Source organism: Balaenoptera borealis, assembly GCF_965194805.1.
Source record: "Balaenoptera borealis genome assembly, chromosome: 9".
Classification (NCBI taxonomy): Eukaryota; Metazoa; Chordata; class Mammalia; order Artiodactyla; family Balaenopteridae; genus Balaenoptera; species Balaenoptera borealis.
The window spans coordinates 50,867,014-50,888,647 of NC_138873.1; the positions used below are offsets into that span (position 1 = coordinate 50,867,014).

The 21,634-nt window shown below is 35.0% G+C and overlaps 2 protein-coding genes across 4 annotated transcripts in view; one reads left to right on the forward strand and one right to left on the reverse strand.

Moving 5' to 3' along the window:
• Positions 1-21,634, forward strand: part of SESN1 (sestrin 1) — a 108,989-nt gene that overhangs the window by 57,634 nt on the left and 29,721 nt on the right. The window lies entirely within an intron of this gene.
• ARMC2 (armadillo repeat containing 2) overlaps positions 1-21,634 on the reverse strand; it is a 286,480-nt gene that overhangs the window by 26,849 nt on the left and 237,997 nt on the right. For both annotated transcript variants that reach the window (XM_082404735.1, XM_082404737.1), the window contains one exon: positions 1-19,900. This exon is cut by the window's left edge and continues 26,849 nt beyond it. In XM_082404735.1, the coding sequence (XP_082260861.1) occupies positions 19,629-19,900 (272 nt within the window). In that variant the 3' untranslated portion in view covers positions 1-19,628. The remainder of the gene's footprint in view (positions 19,901-21,634) is intronic.

Here is a 21,634-nt window from a genome sequence, read left to right on the forward strand (position 1 = left end):
ATGTTATATGTTAGCGCTTACACCTGCCATTTTATTTTCTGTTTTCTGTTTGTTCCCTTTGTTGTTCATTTTTATTTCCTTTTTGCTGCCTTTGTTTGGGTTTGTTGAATTTTTTTAGAATTCTATTTTGATTTATCTATAGGTTGTTTTTTTTTTTTGAGTGTATCTCTTAGTACAGATCTTTTAGTGTTTGCTCTACATATGACATTTTATATACATAACTTATTACAGTGTACTGGTGTTATCATTTGTTTCCTTTTATCTGAGAATATCTTGGTTTCCCCCTTCATTCTTGATGGATACTTTCATTGGATATAGAATTCTGGGTTGACAGTTTTTTCTTTCCGCACTTGAAAAGTGTTGTGCAACTTCCTTCTTGTCTCTATGGTTTCTGATGAGAGATCTGTTGTCCTTCAAATTGTTTTTCCCTGTAGGTAAAGTGTCATTTCTCTCTTGCTGCTTTTCTTTGTCTTTATTTTTCAGAAGTGACTGTGATGTGTCTTAATGTTGGTTTCATTCTGTTTGGAGTTCACTCAGCTTCCTTAATTTGTAGGCTTATATCTTTTGCCAAATTTGGGAAGTTTTTAGCCATTATTTCTTCAATTGCCTTTTCAGTCCTGCTGTCTTTGCTCTTTCCTTCTGAGATTCCAATAACACAAATGTTAGATTTTTGTTATAGATCCACAGGCCTCTGAGGCTGTATTTTTGTCAGTCTATTTTCTCTCTGTTGTGTGGATTGTGTAATTTCATTGTTCTGTCTTCTAGTTCACTGATTCCTCTGTCCACTCCATTTTGCTGTTGAGTTGATCCATTGAGTTTTGTATTTCAGTTATTATATTTTTCAGCCCGAAATTTCCATTTCATGGCTTTTCTTCATAACTTCTGTTTCTCAGCTGAGACTTTATATATTTAATTTGTTTCAAGTGTTTGAAATTGCTGTTGAAGACTTTTTAGGATGGCTTCTTTAAAACAATTCTAATGACTTTTTCATCTAGTATTGACATTTATTGATTGTCTTTTTTTATTCCATTTAAGATCTTCATGGTCCTTGGTATGACAAATAATATTCAATTAAAACCTGTACATTTGGGGTATTATGTAATGAAATTCTGGATCTTATTTTAGTATTCTGTTTTAGTTGGTTTTGTCTAAAACTTCTCCAGTAGGGAGAGGAACAAGCACTGCCTTCCCTGCAAGGTGGAGATAGAAATCCAGGTTCCCCATTTGGCCTCCATCAACACTCAAGCAGAGGGATGAGGGGAATTCTGTGTTATTTCTGGGAAGGGGTGCATGTTCCAGCCCTCCATCAGGTCTCCAAAGGCACCTTCCTGATTGCAAGGAGTGGGAGTGCCTTGTTACTGCTCCCATGACACCACAAGTTGGAAGTGGCCTCATTACTACAGGTCTATGTTGAAAGTCCTGACTCTCCCCTAGGCCTCCTCTGACACCACCCTAACAGGGAAGGAGGAATGCTTATTCTGGCATGAGTGGATGTCCAGGCTCTCCACATGGTCTCTGTCACTAACATTGCCAGTCATGGGGTGTGAGAAGCACTATTGCCCAGTGGGGATAAACATCCCAGCTCTACTGGGCCTTCTCTGGCACTACCCTGGCAGGGAGTTTAGGGTACCTTGTTACATCTGGGCAAGGGTGGGAGTCTAGTCTCCTCACTTAGCCTTTGCTGGCATGGGTGAGAATAGGGCCACAGTTTTGTTGTTGTGGTGGTGGTGGTGCTGGTGGTGGTGGTTTACTGAAGTAGAGTGGTTATTGCTGAAAAATGTTCTGTCTTACTAGGCTCTTCTTTTCCTGGTCTTTTGGCTACAGAGACCAGGCTTTTATATTTCTCATCTATAATAATTGATCTAAAACATTGTTAGGTTTTTTTAAAATAAAACATTGTTAGAAAAAATTCTTTCCAAATAGGTCTTAATTTATAGTGTTTATATTGTTTCAATTTTTTATAGTAGGAAGACACAGGCATATTGAGTTCACATACTTGCAATTATATAATTTGTGGTAGAAGTACTATCTACTATAAATGTACGTTTAATAAAATATATCTTATGCAGCAGAAATCTTCCCATTTTTCAGTGGTACTTAAGCCAAAACTAGAAATATTTATGTATTTACCTATCTAAACATTCATACATTCATCATCAGTGTCCTAAATGGTTTGCATAAGGATATTAGAAGCTTAGAAAATTATCTGCTAGATTGTTTTAATTTGATTAATTTATACCCCAGGTCTACTGCCTTTTTTTTTTTTTTTTTTTACTGCTGTCATTTAAAAGATAATTTCTCAATGCTGCGTTGGAATATTTTGTTATGAAATTTTTAAATAGTTCAAGGATTATGACATGGTTTAAGAGAGAAGAGATCCCAGGATTCTTAGTTAAGCAATCAATTCTGAACTAATCAGTGCCACATCATTAAAATATTCTGTATTATTCACATATTAATCATGGGCCCTGTTGTTTTCCCATGACATGAGGAATTTTTGTGATTGAACCTTGATTCCTTATGTTATAGAAACTTCTACCACTTCTTCATTGCCCTCAAAATCCCTCCTTTGGCTCATTAGTTACTTGTTAGTGGCACAAGTACTTGTACAGGTAAATGCTGGGTTGTCCTTGGAGAGAAGAAATGGTGAAATGTTGTCTGCTATTTTTATGTTTCAATTTAAAATGATGAACACTCTGCAAACTGAGAATATGTTGTTTAAAAAAAACTAGTTTGTCATATAGATGGTTAACATTTCACTTGTTTTTAAGAAGCTAAAATAAAATCAAGGAAGTGATACCAAGGACTCCTGTTTTAATTTAATCATTGTAGCAAAACACCTGATGTAATTTTCTGGAGTTGCCTCAAGAGTCCTTGGACAAATGTTTACATGAAGAATAGAGTAGCACTACCAAAATGATAAATTCGTAATAACTTTCCCACATTTAACAACTAAGTTGACAGAGAAATCAGAAGTCTGAACATTAATTAAACTCAACCCTTTCGTCCTTTCTCAGTTCCCATCACCACCCCAAAAAACCTTCAGTTTGATACTTTTGTGCCTCATCAATTAAAGAAGTATATTTAAATATAATAAAAAGTTGATATCATATAAATAAGAGACCTGCCAACTTAAATTATTTCTTTTGTGAAAGGGGGAGTTGCTGTTGTTGTTGTTGTTGTTCCTTAAATAGTTTTCATTAGTGCTATAGCTGAAGACTAGCAATTCAAATAATAATCTGTCTTCCCATAACTGGGGTTTTCATGCTAAAGATAACACCTCGTATCAATTGGCCATGTATTTCCAGTTAGCTGTTTTCCCAATCATGGTTCCTAAGTGAGCTCAGCCATCTGTATTCTCCCAAAGAACTCCACTGGGCTGGTGGTACATACACATTTGTGAAATTCCAGCCACAGCCATGGTGCAGTGTGTGGCCACGAAATAACCCCCCTCAATGTGCTTTCTCCCCTCTCCCATCCCTGTTTCCTTTTAAGATTTGAGGCCACAATAATTCACTTGACTAATGTATTTTCTACATGAACAATACTCTAGTTAGGAGAAAGAGGACTATCAACAAATTTCTTGAAAAACTGAATTTGTAGCCAAAAGAACTCTTAATAGAAACTTAGTTTGTAAATTCATGAAAATACTTGTTCCCATTTCTGTCAACTTCATTTTGCTATTTGGATCAACGAGTTTAGACTCTGTACATGTAAATTGTCTCTATAAAATTTAGTAACTTAGGATTTTTACTACTAGTGATAGGACTATGACCCCTCCCACTTTAGACACTTTAGCAGTGCTTAGCTAGATACAGAAGCCAGCACTTGCTGGCAGTACTTAGTAGAAAAGCCACAAGACAACACTGTGTTTTACGAATTTGATGTTCTCACCTCCAAGTTAACTTTTTAAAATTGGGCCTCATCTTGAACTGAAAACAGTAAAATATAAAGATGATACTTTCACACTAATAGTTACTATTTGCAAAAGTGAAGGGAAATTATAGTAAATTCTCAGTTATCTGTCATGTTTGAGAATGTGGGATATTATGGTTAGTAGGGTATTGCAACTTAAAGGTTTTATGCAGCATATGCGTATCTATACTCTAAACAAATTTGTGCAGTAGGCAAAATTTATCTTTGACCATGGTCTTTCCCCACCCCCCATGGGATCTTTCCTTCTTCACAGACACAGAACCTGTTCTTTTCTCTACTGCCCTAATAGGCCATCAAAACCTGGTCTTAAGGAAAGAATTGACCCCTACAGTGGAATTACATCACTCATACATTTAACTTACGCAAATGTAACTATTCTTGTTCATCAAAAGAATTTTCAGTGTGAGGCAGAATGTATTTTTAATATAAATATCATAGGCAATTCTGCCTAACATTACACTCAATGAGCATATGCCCCTGAGTGAGTGTAAAATAAGAAACAGAAATCTGCTATGTTCTCCATTGGTCTGAGTTCCTGCTCACTTCTCATAGAGTGAGCGTCTCACCATTCTGAGCGTATTTCAAGTATTAAAAGACTTTTTTTTTTTTTACACAAGGCTTTTTTATACAAGCCTCCTGAACACAAGCCAATGACTCCAACTGGTATTGAACCAAATAAACAGTCATCAGCTCTAATACTGAGGGACAAAATGTCTGCTTTGGACTTATTAAGAAGTGGACTATCTGTCTTCAGTCTGGTACCTTCAAAAGAGATTTTCAAGGATAATTTTATCTACATGATTTTCACCTTACATGCCTATGTAAGGTTTGAATCCATTATATAGTTTGAGTTTTTTCTTTTATATGAGTTTTATATTTGCATTTTAACAGAAAATAATGGAATTAATCTGCTTATAGAATTGTAGGCATTATTAAACCTCAACTAAATATGTAAAAGAAAGACAACTAGGTATCATTTTACTATTTCCATTTCTGAGGGAAAATTTGGGTGACACATTTTTATGTGGTTTTTTTTGGTAATAGCACTTCTAAAATTACACCAAGTAAGCAGCCATTTACTCTATCAAATCCTAAGACCAGCCCTGATTTTACACACAGATTTCCAAGTTTCTCAAAACTATAATATGATAAATACATCAACATTAAAACTATTTCACCTCTGGTTCTCAATTTTTTCATTTATAGAATGAAAGTATTTGTATTTAGACACTCTCCAAATTGCAATTCTAGCTTCACTCAGTTTATTTTATAATTATTTTAGTTCTGAAATCTATGATTATTATATCAGATGTGGACTAGATGCTGAATATATAATTGCGTTGTTTAATCAGAGGGGATTTTAATATCTTGCAGTACTTCAAAGTCAACCCCATGAATTAAGGTTGCCATAACTACTGCTATGCAAAGATACCAATTAGTAGAGATTTATAGTTTCTAGGGCCTAATGATGTTTACTGTGTGAAATAAAAACATACTTTTTTCTGTTCCCTAAATCCAATTTGATAGAATAAGAGGGAAAAAAACTAGATTTTTAGGACTTTGCTGGCCAACATTTGAGCTAAGATTTTAATTGGAAGAATACATTTTTATAGAAAATAGTAGTGCAATATTGTTGCATCACAGAGTCTTAAATAGCATGGGTCATAAATGAGGTAACTTGTTTTTCTAGACTTATGGTCCATGGGGGAGGAAAAGACTGTCTTTACTACTTAGAATGTTTTCTTGCTTTTTTATGCTGTATCAGGAATATAACAAGTGTTATGTTTTGGCTGCATGTTATGGACAGGGATCCTGTAGAAAAAGACAAGGGACCCTGAGTTTCCTGACTCAGGTGCTAAACAAAAGCCAAAGAAAGTTTTTAAGCATCCTATAAGCCTTTTTGCTAGTACTGGTGGGACAGTGTTCCTGTTTTTCTCTGTTTCAGATTTATAACTGTTTATTTTACCATAATTATTTCATACTAATTTTTATATACTACAAAAATTTTTATTAGGTTAAAGCAATTTTATTAGGCTAGAAAGTAAACATATGGTACTTTCCTAATGGAGAAATACTGAGAATAATACTGCTCAACTGGAAACAAGAAAGCTAAAATTGTGGTAGCACTTCCTCCAGGTATTTAGCTCAAGCTTAAACAGAGTTGTCTGAAAAGTTAACAGGAAAAGAAACTACTTGTGAAGTGTTAAAACCACAATCTAAGAAAAAAATTTTTTCATAATGTCGTATTGTAGAGTATTAAGAACTGAATGTCACAGACTGGTTTAGTAGTATTTAATAAATACATTTTCCCTCACCTAAGATAAAAACAACAACAACAAAAAGCACCAAAATCCCGACATCAGTAGCTGAGTTGTTTGGGTGTTTTGTTTTTGTTTTTTCATTCTTCTGGAGCTGTGTGTCCAGCAATAGTACCATCTTTATATTTTAGGCAAAGAATGATTTTCAGGTTTTCTATGTTTCACAGTGGGATGACAGTCCGAAGTTAAAATTCATATTAATTATTTAAAACTTAGAACTTATTTTCTCACTCTGGCAAATCCTAAAGACAACCCATAAAGCCAATTTTTACTGCTCTATTGCCAAACAATAAAGTTAGTAGCACAAATGATGTTTATATTCTATTTTAGCAGTGTTTGTATGAGAAAATTAAACCTAAATTTTGATTGGGGATTTCAACAACACTCCCTCCCCATTCTACTGAATCACCTCTTCCCTCAGGCGACACTGGTAGAAGAAGGTTCCAGTTAGAGGTGAGAAGGGGTAGAAGTTCTAAATAGGCGCTGGGATTGGGAAGGAATAGTGGGGAGCTTTCTGAGGGTTTGTGAAGGTCTTTGCTTCTAGCAGTGCAAACAGCAGATATAATAATAAGGAGGGCGGTTGCTATGCTCTAAGAGTTCCAGAAGTTTAACAATAAGCTTGTCCCTATTAATCACTAACACTTGAAAGAGGTTTTAAGGATGTATGAAGCCCAGTAAAATTTATTGAATGTGTGTTCCTTTCCCTTCTCCCTCCTTCTTCCTTTGCTATATGGTTACATCTTGCCTTTGTCCCTGAGAGTCCTCCTCCACACCTCCTTATTTCCTGCTCCCTCTCCATATATCTGTTTTCTCCCAATCTTTTACATTCACTTACTTTCACTTTGATCCTTTAGTAAAATTTGGGACCATAGAGATGTAGTACATAAATAATAGAACACAGTTCAATCTGCATTTTAAAATATTGCCTGACTTAGCTGTCTGAAGTCAGGGTCTGTTTTATTCATCAACTAACAGAATACAGTAGGCACTCAAAATATGTTGAGTGGGTAATGAACAAATAAATGGTGTTTTTGAGGACAATTCTTTTATGGAGTTGAAATTCTAGGATGAAGAGCAAAATAGACTCTAGAGTGGGTGGGGGTAGACTAAAGAATAGGTTAGGAATATAACTGTGGTAGTGGTGGAGCAGCTGAATGAACTCACCCCCTCTCCCTCCCTCCCTTAACACCATAGAAATGAATCAAAGGTAATGTCTACAGGCGTCCAGGAGTTTACAGTAGGAATAAGAAGAAAGGGGACATAAAAAGACCAGGCATGTATAAGTTGAGAACAAACTTATTAAGAAAACAAGTGAGCTTAAATTTTGGCTTTCTTTTTGTCTGTATTTTTTAGGATTGGATTACATTACGCTGCCAGTTCAGAAAATGCAATATAAGAATTCTTAAAAATAATAATAATAATAATTCTTACACAGGACACTTTCTTTCTCATGTAAATGAAGGCAGTCCAGGACTGATTCAGAAGCTCCATGTAATCATCAGGTGCCCAAATCCCTTCTGTGTTTTTCCAGCAGCCTCAAGATGTGGCTTCATCTCTAAGATAGATATCCAGGATGGCCACTGAAGCTCCAGAATCACATCCACATTCCAGACAGAGGAAAAATTTACTAGGAGAATAAGCATATGCTTCCTCACTTTAGTGACATTTATTATGCACACTCCATTACCCTTTATAATCACATTGGCCAAAGTTTACCAACTTGGTCACACCTAGATGCAAGGAGAGCTGGATAATTTGTCTTTTCTCTGAGTGACAGTATACCCAACTAAAGATTTGGGGTTTTATTAACCATAGAAGAAGCAGAGAATCGGCACTAGGGACAACTAGCCATCTCTACCACATTGACCAATGGATTTTCTTGGAAAAATATCAATAATAAAAGGTATACAAAGAATTGTTATAGAAAACACTCAGTATTGTTTTTAAAATATAGATTCTCTTTTAATGTGTAAAATCGTTAAGGCTAGGTTGTGCTTGATATTAAATTATTTGCAGATACTTAGTAAACATTGTAATTAGAAGAAACAGCATTACAAATACTAAATTTTAAAAAGTACATTGATACCTAATAATTTAAATCTTAAATGCACATTGTTCAAGCTCCAAACACCAAAAGGATGAGTAAAATTTGAGTATTTCACAAATGCTGTGCTAAAGAGTTATTTAATTTATGTTTTAAATAAGACAGGACTGCTGGTTTGATGTATTGTAGCTCTTACTGTGTAGCTCTCAGAGCTAATAGTTACTGACCACTTATTATTCCAGTCACTGTGTGTGATTTCATGTAATCCTCTGGCCTTCTAAGGTCACTATGTTATCATTCGCATTATACAGGTGAGGACATCAAGGCTAAAAGAGATTTAATTTTTCCTTGGAACCCAGGGTTGTTGGACTCTAATGCCAATGCTTCTAGTCATTATACTTTACTGCTTCTTTCTTATAAATGTTTAATAGTATAATCTATCTGATTGTTACCTTGTATCTACATAGAAAAAGATCTTCTCATTTTAAGTACTGATTCTTTTCACTTAATCATACTACTTTAAGCTCTAAAGATAATTGCAGAGGGACATTATGGAATAAAAACAGCTGGAGGCATCTGTCCATAAGTGAACAGTCACAAATAAAAGCAACCTCACTATCTTATCCATAAGCATCTCATCAAAACCATCTTTGACAACACCACCTTTGCCTTATACAGTATTTGTTTAGGTACAAAGTGGAAAGAAGCAAAAGGCTTCTTGGGAAATAAATTTTCTTCTAATTCATAATCAATTTTTTTTGGGGGGGAGGTCACCTTAGGAGCAACCTTTACCCACTCAAAAATTCGTCTCACATTAGCAGTGAGGATTCAGGTATCACCTCAACTCATTATTTTCCTTACTCATAAGTTTAAGGCATTCGTAATCAATTTTTAAGATTCTGCCTTCTTGACTTTACAGAATATGTCTCTTGCATTCTATTTCTACTCTCATCACTCTGGCATACATCCAGTTACCCCTTAACTAGACCATTACACTGTCTTAAAGTCTACCTCCCCTTAGCTTCTCCCCACAACTCAGACCATCCTAGAAGTTTCTCCTGATCTTCTAAAATCAAAGCTCAGTCACCTCATTTCCCTGCTTGACACATTTTTTATGATCTCTTGACTTCTTCCCCTCATCTGAAGCCATAGCACTGCTTATACCTTTAACATAATTCCACTGTGTGTGGTTCTTTATTGGATTATAAAGCTTCTTAGGGCTGGAATTATGTTTCTTTCGTCTTAGTGTGCTCTGAAATATCCTGTGTAGGTTCTTGCAAAGCATTGTGTTCCCTGTAGAGAGTTGTTAAATGAAAGTTGTTAAATTCTTCGCTCCCTTTAAGGCCAAAATGTGGTTTAAAAAAATTACAGCCTATTATCCTCAAGCAGTGGTTATAAAAAGTATATCTTCTTCCTACCTTTGTCATGACCCTGATCCAACCCTCTCCTTCATTAAGGGGTTTTGGATAGATAGAAGGAAAGAAGGCTTGGACTATCTCTTTCACTGACATTGAGGCTATCTTCCACATTACATTCTTCCTTATTTAAGCATGGCTATACATGTATCTGTCTTCTTACCTGTTCATATAATCTTAGGGAAAGTAGCCCTAAATCTGTTTCCTGATCTTATACCCCTCCTTACTTCCTCTGATTCACCCATTATGTACCAAGGGATTCAATGCTGGACAAGATGGGTCATTTCTTACCTTTGGAGCTTTCAGTTTAACAAGAGAGACTGGCTAGCCCACTAGGAATTACAATGCAGAGAGATAAGTGCTTTAACAGGGAAGTATATAAGGGAGATATTTACTGTGCTCAGTGGGTGTGGAGGACAGGGAAGGCTTCTCCAAGGCAATGACTTTTAACTTCAGACTGACAGTGAGAAGTGGGCCTGGATTAGAGGGAACAGAATTGTGGTCAGAGGGAAGAGCATGTGCACAAGTCCAGGAATGATCCCTGTGGGTAGACTGTGAAGTTAGATAAAGTCGTGAGGCTGAAGAGGAGGGGAATAGTTAGTCTCACTACCTCTTCCTTAGATGTACTCAGGTTTCCTTTGCCTGGGCTCATCTTGTACACTTGTGAAAGTCACCACTTTCACCACTTTATATCACTACTCAGAAAGCTTTTAGGGCTCCATTATTGCCTTTTTCTTTCTCTAGTCTCCTCTTTCGCTGGCTTTGTAGGCTCCCTAAAACTGACCCTAACTTATTTCCCACTGCTTACTAACTCATATCCCTTGCCAGGGACAAAACAATTTCCTTTCAGTCTCTAGAGTTCATCAAGCTTGTTCTCTCCCCTGTGCCATTCCCCTCTACCCATCTTTCAAGCCTTTACTGACTCTCCATTGCTGCATATTTTCAGTTCGTAGCATGTAATTTAACACAGAATTACACATTGCCTAGTGTTGTCCTCATTGTTTCTGAGTCTTTTATCATCAACTGGATTGTAAGCTCCCTGAGGGCGGGCTCGGAAGCTGCATTTTAAACTGTTGAGTAGGGGAAAGGAAAGGACATTGGACCTGAAGTCAGACAGACCTGCATCTGACTCTACCTCTGCCACTTAAAGGTTGGCCAGTTTCTTCTTAGTACAGGAATAATGAGATCCATCTCACAAGGTGGTTGTGAGAAATGGCACAGTCACTCCATGGGAAATTTGTGGACTGTAAAACTCTATATACATTTTCATTTTGTTCCACAGTTACATAGAGTTATATTCATTATATAATGTGAGATTTTATGGTTCCTTCCAAGACCTTAGGATCTTGAGAATTTCAGACAGTTATTTTTCCTTTGTGACATATTTCTCTCTAATCCAGGTCCTGGCCATTTTTATTCTTCCTCTGTTTCATCTGTTTCTGCCCTGTCCTCAAACTTATGGATGAAATCATTTTAGGCAGCCGAGAAAATAGTATTTTGAGACATGAAAAAGTCCAGTTGCCTAATTTATTGATACACTGAAGAAATCTCCCACTGTCTTTTTCTCCTGGCATACTCTGCATGCATAGGAAACAATTACTTAGCATCTACACCTTTACATGAATACTCTGGACATAGAGCACTGCTCAGGCCTCTGTGGGCATTGATAGTCCTAAGTAGTTTTTCTGATATCCCTGCTTCTCCAGAACCCATTCTTCTTATTTTTTATTTTTATACCTCTCCTTAGACCAGATTCTCAGATCAGGGGGTCCTATCAGTGACTTGTCAGGTCTTAAAGCTCAGATTCTGAGAGTTCGAGGGCTAGGGATCTTGTTTATGCTATTGCAGGACCAAAGAATGGGGAATCAGAGGAAGCCGACACATGCCTCTAATCCCAAGTGTCAGGGAAAGCTATGGCCAAGTTAAAAGACCATTTTATTAATTATTACCTACCACTTGTACTAGGGGGAAAGAAGGGACCCAACATACTGTTGTTGGTTACCTTACTATCTAAGAACTTATATTATCTGTCAGTCTTTGACTGTATCTAAGAACTTTACTGAGGGGGTTGAAGAAGCTCAGGAAAATAGACTTTAATTGAATGCAAATTTATATAGGAAAATAATGAACATTTCTTTCCTTACTAAGAAAAGCAGAGAGTAGACAAATCTGCTTGTTATTGGGAAAAAGGAGTGTTTACGGGGGAGGGGAAGTGGTAGAAAAAATGGCAACATTTAAAATTCAGTATTCATGGCATTTTAGGCAATAATTCACACTCAAGAAAAATATTTAATAAAGCAAAATCATCCCCGCTACTCATAAGAATTGTTCTGAGAAGTAAAATTGCCATGAATCAAGTGCATTTAGTCTGGAGACCACCTTTTCGGTACAATTACTGTGTTTTAAACCATGGTTTCCATTGTTCCTAATGTGTCTTTAGTCATCAACAGCTAGGGAAAAAATCTAGGACACGGAGCTCTATATAATCTTTAGAAATAGTAGCTCTCTGAAATTCCTTATAGAACTCAGGACCATTTTTGCTACTTTGGTTCCCCATTTACTGCTTACATTATTGCAAATGTTCTATAATAAATAATTTTCTTAAGCAGAGAGGATAGAAAGTATCCTAAAAATCATCATTTTCATACACTAAATCTCTATTTCAGAGTAGTCTTGAAACTGTAAGAATTTTAGATGATTATCAAGTGAACAGTTTAGACTCTAAATGTACATGAGACAGTTAATGTACATTTTTCAAGGTAATCTTCAAACCCAGTTCAAAGATACCTTCTCTCACGTCACCAATAGGCACCACTGTGTGATTCCAGTACCATTTTTTCATTTCTTCATCTGCAGATTTTTTGGCATGTTTTGGGTGGTGTTATTATTTTCTGATACAAATAACTGTAGTTTGGGGACTTTTTAAAAGTATCTCTTTGTTCAACACACTGCTTACATGGCCCAGTCTTTGTTCTGTGCCAGGTCCTAGGATTGGGGGAATCATTTTTAAGTATTAGATTCTCTTTGTCTCTATGGTATGTGCTGCCCAGTTTTCCATGTAGCATCAACTAATATTGCTTTTTAAGAAGTGCTTTTTTATGAGCCAAGGATACCAAAAGAAAAACTGTTATTTAACCCTGTCTTCAATATCCACCTGCTCTCGCCTCTGGAAGAAAGATGACTTTTATTTTTTGCTGTATGGAGTTAATGTAGCAGAAAATCGTCAAAACAAGACATAGACTAGAAGAAAATATTTGCAACACATATATCAGACAAAGTCTTGTATTCAGAATAAAGAACACTTTCAACTCAGTAGCAAGAAGACAACCAGCCCAATTAAAAAAAAAATTAACAAAAGATTTGAACTGTCACTTCATGAATGAAGATATATAAATGACCGATAAGCACATTAAAAAAATGTTTAATATCGATAGTTATCCAAGATATGCAAATTAAAACCACAATGCATTATTACTACACAAGGGCTTCTCAATTTCAGCACTTGACATTTTGGACCAAGTATTTCTTTGTTGTGAGGGGCTGCCCTGTGTGTTTTAGGATGTTTGGCAGAATCCCTAGCGTACCAGGTACGTGTCAGTGGCAACTGACCTACCTACCAGTTGTGAAAACCAAAAATGTATCCAGACATTGTCAAATGTCCTCTAACAGGGCAAAATCACCCCCAGTTAAGAACCGCTGCACTACTTCCATTAGATTGACTGAAATGAAAAATACTGACTATGCTAAGAGTTGGTGAAGATGCAAAGCCACTGGAACTCTCATACACTGCTGGCAGTAATGTAAAAATGGTTCAACCACTATGGAAAACAGTTTGGCAGTTCCTTAGAAAGTTAAACCTATGCTTTTTATATGAGCTGGCCATTCCACTCTAAGCAAATAAAATGGAAACATATATTCAATACAAACCTATCTAAGATCCTTAGGGAATGTACTATCCTACTTAGGTGAGAATTTTACACATGAATTGAAAATCTTAAGTACAAAGAACCTTTTCTTTGTTGACATGTAGCATTTTTTCCACTTCCTTACTGGGATCATTTTGCTTCTTCCTGAACTGAAGCTACTTCAGTGAGGATATATTTGTGTAGACTCTTACTTTTTCTCTCTTAAAATGTGTTTCTTGCATTCACTTTCTTAAAAGATAGTTTCATATATTAGTATAATTCAAGAAAGGCCGTTTTCTCTCAGTGCTTCAAAGATATTATTCCCCGATCTTCTGGCTTCCATTGTTAAAAATTAGACTGTCAGTTTAGTTTTTCCTTTGTAGGTAATCTGACTTTTCTCTTGGATAACCTTTAAGATCTTCCCTTTGTCTTGGAATTTTTCAGTTTTACTCTATGTCAAGGTATATATTTCCTTTAAGTTATTCTGTATGGGATTCATTGTGCTTCCTGGAAATGAGGATTGATGTCTTTAATCAGTTCTGGAAAATTCTCAACCATCGTCTCTTAGAATGTTGCCTTTCTCCTTCGAGAACTCCAATTAGATATATATTAGACCTTCTATTCGATCCTCCATGTTTTTTATTTCTTCTTTCATATTTTCCATCTCTTTGTATTATGTGCTACATTCTGGATTATTTCTTCAGATTTATTTTCTAGTTTATTAATAATTTTCTCCTCATCTATGCTGAATAGTGTTTATCCATTGAATTTTGTTTCAATTATTATAAAGTCTGTATTCAATTCATTTTTAAATCTGGTTATTTTTTGATGGTTTCTTGTTCCTCATCCATACTTTCAATTTCCTTTAAAAATTTAAGAAACATATTAAACTGGTATTCTGCATCTATAATTCTAACACCTGAAGTCTTGCAGGTCTTAGGTGATTATTGTTTCTTCAGACCTCACTAATGGTGCTTTTTTTCAAGGTATGTCTTATTATTGTAAGCTCATATTCATCAGAATTTTATCTCCTTCAGAGATAATCTATATTTCTGACTGGAGCCTGGGGGACATAACCAAACCACTTTAACTGAATCCTTGCCTTGTTTTTTTGATTGTTTCTTTTAAGACCAGGTAGGTAAAGGGATTTAAGGCCCCAGCTCCTCATATGTGAGCCACTTTGTGCTTATAAATTTTCAGAGGAGGTTTTACCCCTTCTACCAAGAACAAAAGTTGAAACAGGCAAATTTTTTACCTCCTTTTGTAGATGGGGTGTTTTTCCTAGTTAATGCTTTCAATGATAGTTTAGCCTTTTGGGGTTTGGCACCCCCCAGTTTCCCAAATCCTAGGCTTTGTCATCTGTTCCCTATGCTGCTGCTCTAGGTTACTGGGGATTCATAGCCACCAGCATCAGTAATCCCTACCTCCTTGGATTCCTCCTATTGGTCATTTTTGACTTATGAGGATTGCTGTTACTTTGCCGGTTTCGGCATACCTTTTAAATTATATTTCTTATAGAAATATTTGTAGGTGTTTTTTACAACATGAGTAAGAATCTTTATTATGGCGGTTAGCTATTACCCTAATCTGTCAGAGAGTGGTGCTGTCAGAGCTCCTTAAGGCTTACATCAAAGTACACTTTTAGGGGACTTCCCTGGTGGTCCAGTGATTAAGACTACACCTTCCAATGCAGGGGGTGCAGGTTTGATCCCTGATTTGGGAGCTAAAATCCCACATGCCTCACGGCCAAGAAACCAAAACATAAAACAGAAGCAATATTGTAACAAACCCAATAAAGACTTTAAAAATGGTCCACATAAAAAAAAAAAATCTTAAAAAAAAAGTACACTTTTAGTAAATGGCCTACTACTGTACTGTCCAAGTTCTTATTTCTGCTTTTTAGAATTTTTCTGACTCTTCCCTTGTGATCAAATGGTTGACTATCATTCTTTCTCTGTCAGTTTAAACAGTAGTAGTCCCTACTTCCTTCTAAATTACTGTGGACTTAGAAACTAAATAAACAAGCTTTTTGTAATTTTATACAAAATAAAAGTAAATTGTGTCTAAGAGAGGTAAACCAAAGGTTTTCCTCTGAGTACAGTACATATTCTTTGGTATATATACTCTGTGCCATCTATTTTACTTTTTTTTTTTCTTACTTGTTTTAGATTCTTTTCTTGAGATTGTCAAACGAGTCAATTCAGGTATAATGAGATATTACTATATAAATAGTCTATAATAATCACCTATTTTGTCCAAAATTACTGATTTTCAAATGTGGAAGAAAACATTTTAAGGGGTGTGTGTGTAGATAATCATTAGATTTAATCCTACCAAATCACTCTGAATTCTATTTTTTTTTTTTTTTGAGTAGACAATACAGTATTTAACCACTAAGAAAAATTACCATATTTTCTTATGTTTTAAGTCTGTTAAAGTGACTTTAATCATTGTGTGCCAATTTGTCTTCATTTATGTTTTCATTTTGCCCTTTTACATAAAATGTTATAATGTTTTCTAGATGTTATGGAGCATTCTTATTCTGGCAGTAGGCTCAGTGGGGAGTCAGTCTCGATTTCCTAGAAAGGGATGATGTTCTAATGACTTGGGTGGTCACAGAGGGTGGGGTGAACAGTCAATTATACAAAAGAGATTTAGGGAAAATAGTACAGGGGAAGATAGGGAGAGATGAAGAGAAAAGTTCATGGTCCCTTGGCCACTTTCCTAATGGACATACAATCACTGAAATATTAACAGTGGAAAGGAAACTATCAGACAACATCATGGTATAGTAGAAAGAACATGCCTTTGGAGTCAGACAGGCTTAAGTTCTAACCTTTGCTCAAGCCCCTTGCTATGTGACCTTAGGTATTTAACCTCTCTGTCTCACAGTTTCCCATTTCTGAAATGAAGATAGCATCTACCTATAGGGTTATTATAAGGGTTAAGAGTTAAAACATGTAAAGCATTTAGAACAGTACCTGGCACATACTAACTAAAATATGTGTTAGCTATGCTGTTAATATTACTAAATCTGCAACCATGAAGTGTAGCATCTATCTACTTCAAATCTTAGACTAAAAATCAAATCAAATCTTAGACTAAAAATCTGAGTTACTGGTTTTGAAGCTCTCCATCAACCGGCAGTCAGTTACCTAAGTGCTACAATAACAATCAGATGTTTTGCATAACACAGAATCCTGCTTTCCAAGCCCTTTGTACCTTTTTGCCTTTGCAGTTTAAGGCATTTCTCAGTCCAAGTGTCCCTTTAGGAGCAAAAAGACTACAGTAGGTGGATCTTACAAGGAAATTATAAGAAGTTGGAGAAAGGAAGAAGGTATGGATATTATTTTTAAAGAAGGTAGACTGGGAAGAAAAAAAATGCCTGGCTGATAGTAGATGCCTAATTAATATTGGTTGAATGAATATTGAATAAATAGGCCCAATATATCCATACATATAGAGGTTTATGAATTTAACAGAAACATACACAACCAATCCTTGGTGTATAGATATATGTGTTAAGTAATTGATGAAACTTTCATTAATATTTGGATGGATACTGTTTTAAATTATTAAGGCTTCAGAGCCCGAGGAAAATACGAGCTTGATGTAGAGTGTCTCTTTCCCAAATGATGTATTGAAAATACATTTTTTTCTTGATACAGCATAGCTTAGTTATCTGTGACATTTGAGGACAGAGGAAAAGGATGAAGTAAGGATATCGCCAATAAATAAAACCTAGAGTTAGTCTCCAAATATTTGTTTAATTTCCCCCTACCTTCCTACGGATGTATAGAATACAATGAAATATTGAGAGGAAGTATACATGTATACATTTTTGACAGCACCCTACAGTATCAGTAGCAAATCTCTTATGTTTTTTAGTGCATGGTAAGTTCAGTATATAATTGATGATACGGCAAGTCAAGCTGATCTACTTAAAGTAATTTTTTTTTTAGGGAACTAAAACTAGCAAATGATTTAAGCAGTACTTGAAGAAAAAAACAAAAGGTGGTTCTTGAAGATTTTTACAGAAAATATTAGAAACTGCTTTAGAATACTTTATAAATTTGGCAAGCCAAAAGCAGAATGAAGAAAATTATTAACTATTGTTTCACAGTGTTTTTGTGTCTCTATTGCAAGTAACACTGTCAATTTGAGCAAATACTGAGGTTTGCACTAAACATTACAATGATGAAATCTGTAACTCTTTGAAAATCCCTTCTAAATCCTCAGAAAACTTTCTTCTCTCAAGAATATGTATTGAGTGATAGAAATAAGGAGGAAAAATTACATAGAATGGCACTGTACAATTTGTTGTTTGCTTGATTGTTTTGAAGGCTGTATTTGTATGTGGTTGTTTTTAATCATATTTACATTTTTGGATTTGCACTGTAGCATTTTCTTATTGGGTCCCCCCCACCAATCCCCCGTGAATTTTAGAAATTGAGTATTAGGGAATTTAAGAAGAAAAGAATCTTATACATCTTCCTACCCTTATCCTCTATGCACAGACAAGAAAGAAAATTTCCCACAAAATTCTATATATTATTACAAATACACAAATATTTTAAAGATAACTTTATACAGGATCTGGCACAATAAGGATGTAAACAAAATTATCACTACATTACTAAAATCTGATATATTTTGTTAAGGGTTGGTGAAGAGATTTTATCTTTCTTTAACCCAGGACAGTCTATCCTGTTTTATAACTTGTGTTCTGCTCTGACACTATATAATTTTTTTGAAAAAGCAAAAAACAGCAACAACAAAAAAAACACTGAAGGTTGGACTTCATTGATATCTGGATCGGTTGAGTCCTTACCTGTTTGTCTGCTTTCTGATTGGCTGAAAACTGTTGCTAAGCTTGTTTTTTTGTTCTTTGGGAAAGTCAGAAGTTGAATGTGACCTATTTGAACTGTATCCTGCGCTGCTTTTGACTCTGCTTTGCTCTTTCTCCGATCCACATACTTTTTTCTGCTATCTTTTGAAGTTTAGATTTTTTTTAACCCATCAATTTGTAAATTTAGTGTGCAGTATTTTAAGGTTTTAAGATTTTAATTGTACATTTGTAATGCACAAATTAGAGTACAGTGGTTCTTTTTTTAATCTGGTTGAATACTTGAAAGTTGAAGTTTCTGACATTTAAAGCACGTTCTAATTGTAAAGAGCAAATACATTATTTAAAGACCTGCCTATTACAAACACAAAAGATTATTTGGATATCAATAATATCCTTATTGTTAATAACAATTCCAAAGTGCATCACTGAAGAATTTATTAGGTCAACTTTTTGTGTTTTAGGATAAAAGCTATTATTGATCATATTGGCATGTATGTCACTGAAGGATGGGACTGACTTTATTCATGTTTTCTGGAGAAAGGCTAGAAGGATTGACAGTCCTTTCAGTTATAGACCAAATCCGGGACAGCCTAAATAAAAGTTCTACTGGAAGCCAAGTTTGGTTTGTAATTCAGTAAACCATAATTGAACTGTTGTGATTCCAAGAGCCTTTTCTTTAAGGCTCTATTTGGCATTGATGGGAATGAGACTTTGAACTAGATTTCCCCGGCACTCTTTTAGAACCAGCAGAAATCCTGGGAACATTCTCTGAGCCTTAAAGCCTGACTCAAGCCTTGGATGAACAACATAGGGAGCTACAGACTAGCATGGATTCTCCAAACCTACTGGGAGTTCTAGTGTACAGATCAGGAGATGTGGCATGTATATAAAACAGTGATATTCAAATGTGTTACTGACTTTTTTTTTTGTCCACATAGTCTTTAGTGAAACAGTATTACCAGAATTCTGATTTATATACAATATCTAAAACTGGTGTTTTATTAATAAGTGATCTCTTTAAAGTTCAAATAAGTAAAGTTAAATTATTTATCAAGCCAATTAGTGAGAACAATGAGGTTATGTTATGTTTTAAACATATTTGAAATAAAGGGGTTATGGATTATAGTTACAGTATTTCTGTATTTTCTTGTATTCATAATATCAGAGAAATCTGGATTGGCACAGCAAAGTACCTACATGCTGTAGCAGCCCACTCACTACTATAGTTTTACTCGAGCAGATGCAGGCAGGCATGAGTTTTTTAGAAGGCCAGAACACACAAACTATACCCTTCCTTGCCACTGACAAATTTACAAGAATGTTCAAACATATACTCACAGAGATGATGGAAGAAGCTTTATTTACTCCAGTATCTAAATTATTATTTTGGTGGTTTCCAATGCATTTACTGTTTATAGATGTTTGTAGGTTACCTTGAAAAAGAAAGCTCAAATATAATATTTCATAATATCTCTAAAGTACTTGTAAGAAATACAATTCTGAAATCACTGGTAATGTACAAAGAAGCCTGGTGTAGGAGGAAACCAGGTTCTGGTTAGCGTAAAGCATATTAATTCTTGATAAAATCAGGAATTATAATAACAGAGTAGAACTTTAGAGCTGAAGTAAAGTATGAGAGACCATGAAGTTCATTTGCCCTTCATTTTAAATTTGAGGGGACTAAAACTAGAAGGGTTGTTAAGAGATTGCCATACCTTCTGGGGTTTTGTTTTTGTTTTCTTATTTGTTTGTTGTTTTGGTTTTTTTCTCAGAGTTGGACGTTAAAGTAGATAACTCCCTATTTAATGATCCCTGACAGAATCCCAAGCTATTTGCCAATCTGTATGACTTATGTGAGAGGTTTAAGTCTAAATAAAATAGATGTCCAATCTCAAATTAAGATGTTTCTCCTTGTTCATAGGATTTAAGAAATTAAGTGCATATAATTGGCATTCAGTAAATATTTATAAATAATGAATGACTGAAGTGTTTACGTATTATTAAGATTTCTGTTAATTGGTAAAATAATAGCACTGACATCCATACATAAACCTATGCCAAAACATACTTTTTTTTTTTTTTTCACTTTGGGGAGGGTCTTATAAACCCCTTTGGCTTCATATCTAAACTCACTTTATCCAATCAGCTTTATCTGTTATAAAGTTAACAGATATTTAAAAACATACTTTTTAAATTAGAGATATAACAAGTTAAAAAAGAATACTACCTTCTCCAACTTGTAATATCTGAATAAAATCCTATTTTAGTGTTTCTCAATTATTTGCCAAAAATTAGGAAAATCAGATTTTCTTTTACTACAAATGAAATGATCTTGAATTCTGTTCAAACTTAACCTCATGTAAAAAAAAAAACATAATTTTTAAAGTTGCATTCTTTTTTTGAGTATTCTTAGCTAAATAGAGAGATAGTAGTGGTAAGTGAAAATAAATATATTTGTTGAACTACCGTGCCCTGAATGTACCCACATCCTTTGGGCAAAGGGGAAAATGGCCCACAGAGGTGCAGTGAGGATTTTGGAGGGCAGAAGAACAGATGAGAAAATCCAGTGAATGGCATTTAATTTCTAAAATGCTTAGTAATATGCAAGTAGTTTGTAGATGTGGCCTTGTACTTTGTGAGGAGGTTAAGGATCTACAACTTAATACCCTCTTGAAAAACAAGAGATCTCAGGAGGAGGCAAAGAAAGAAGGTGGTTTAAAGGATTAAAGGACCTACAACTAAAGATTATCACAAAGGAACTGAGTGGGGGGTTCTTTGAGCTGTTAGAAAAGCACATATTGTTGAACTCTATTCACAGCTTGGTAGTACTAATCATGGCGAGGGGGCATGGATAGAGAGGTCAGGATAGCTGTTATAAACAAAAAATAACTTGATTAAAAGATTTTAGAATATTGTCATTAGGATTTTGTTTCTTTGAATTAAAATTATCTCTAGTATGAATAAAACATTCAAAATTCAGATGTGATTAAGCAAATGACTTACTAATATGCATTTAGCCTAAACATTTTAACTATGGGTAAATTCAGTTTTATAAAGGAAGTAAACACTTGAGAATTCAGTTCCATGAAGTCCGTGGGCTCAGGATAAGTTGAAGATATTAAGTTTGATTTTAATCTAGTTTGAGAAGATAATTTTTTATATTATGC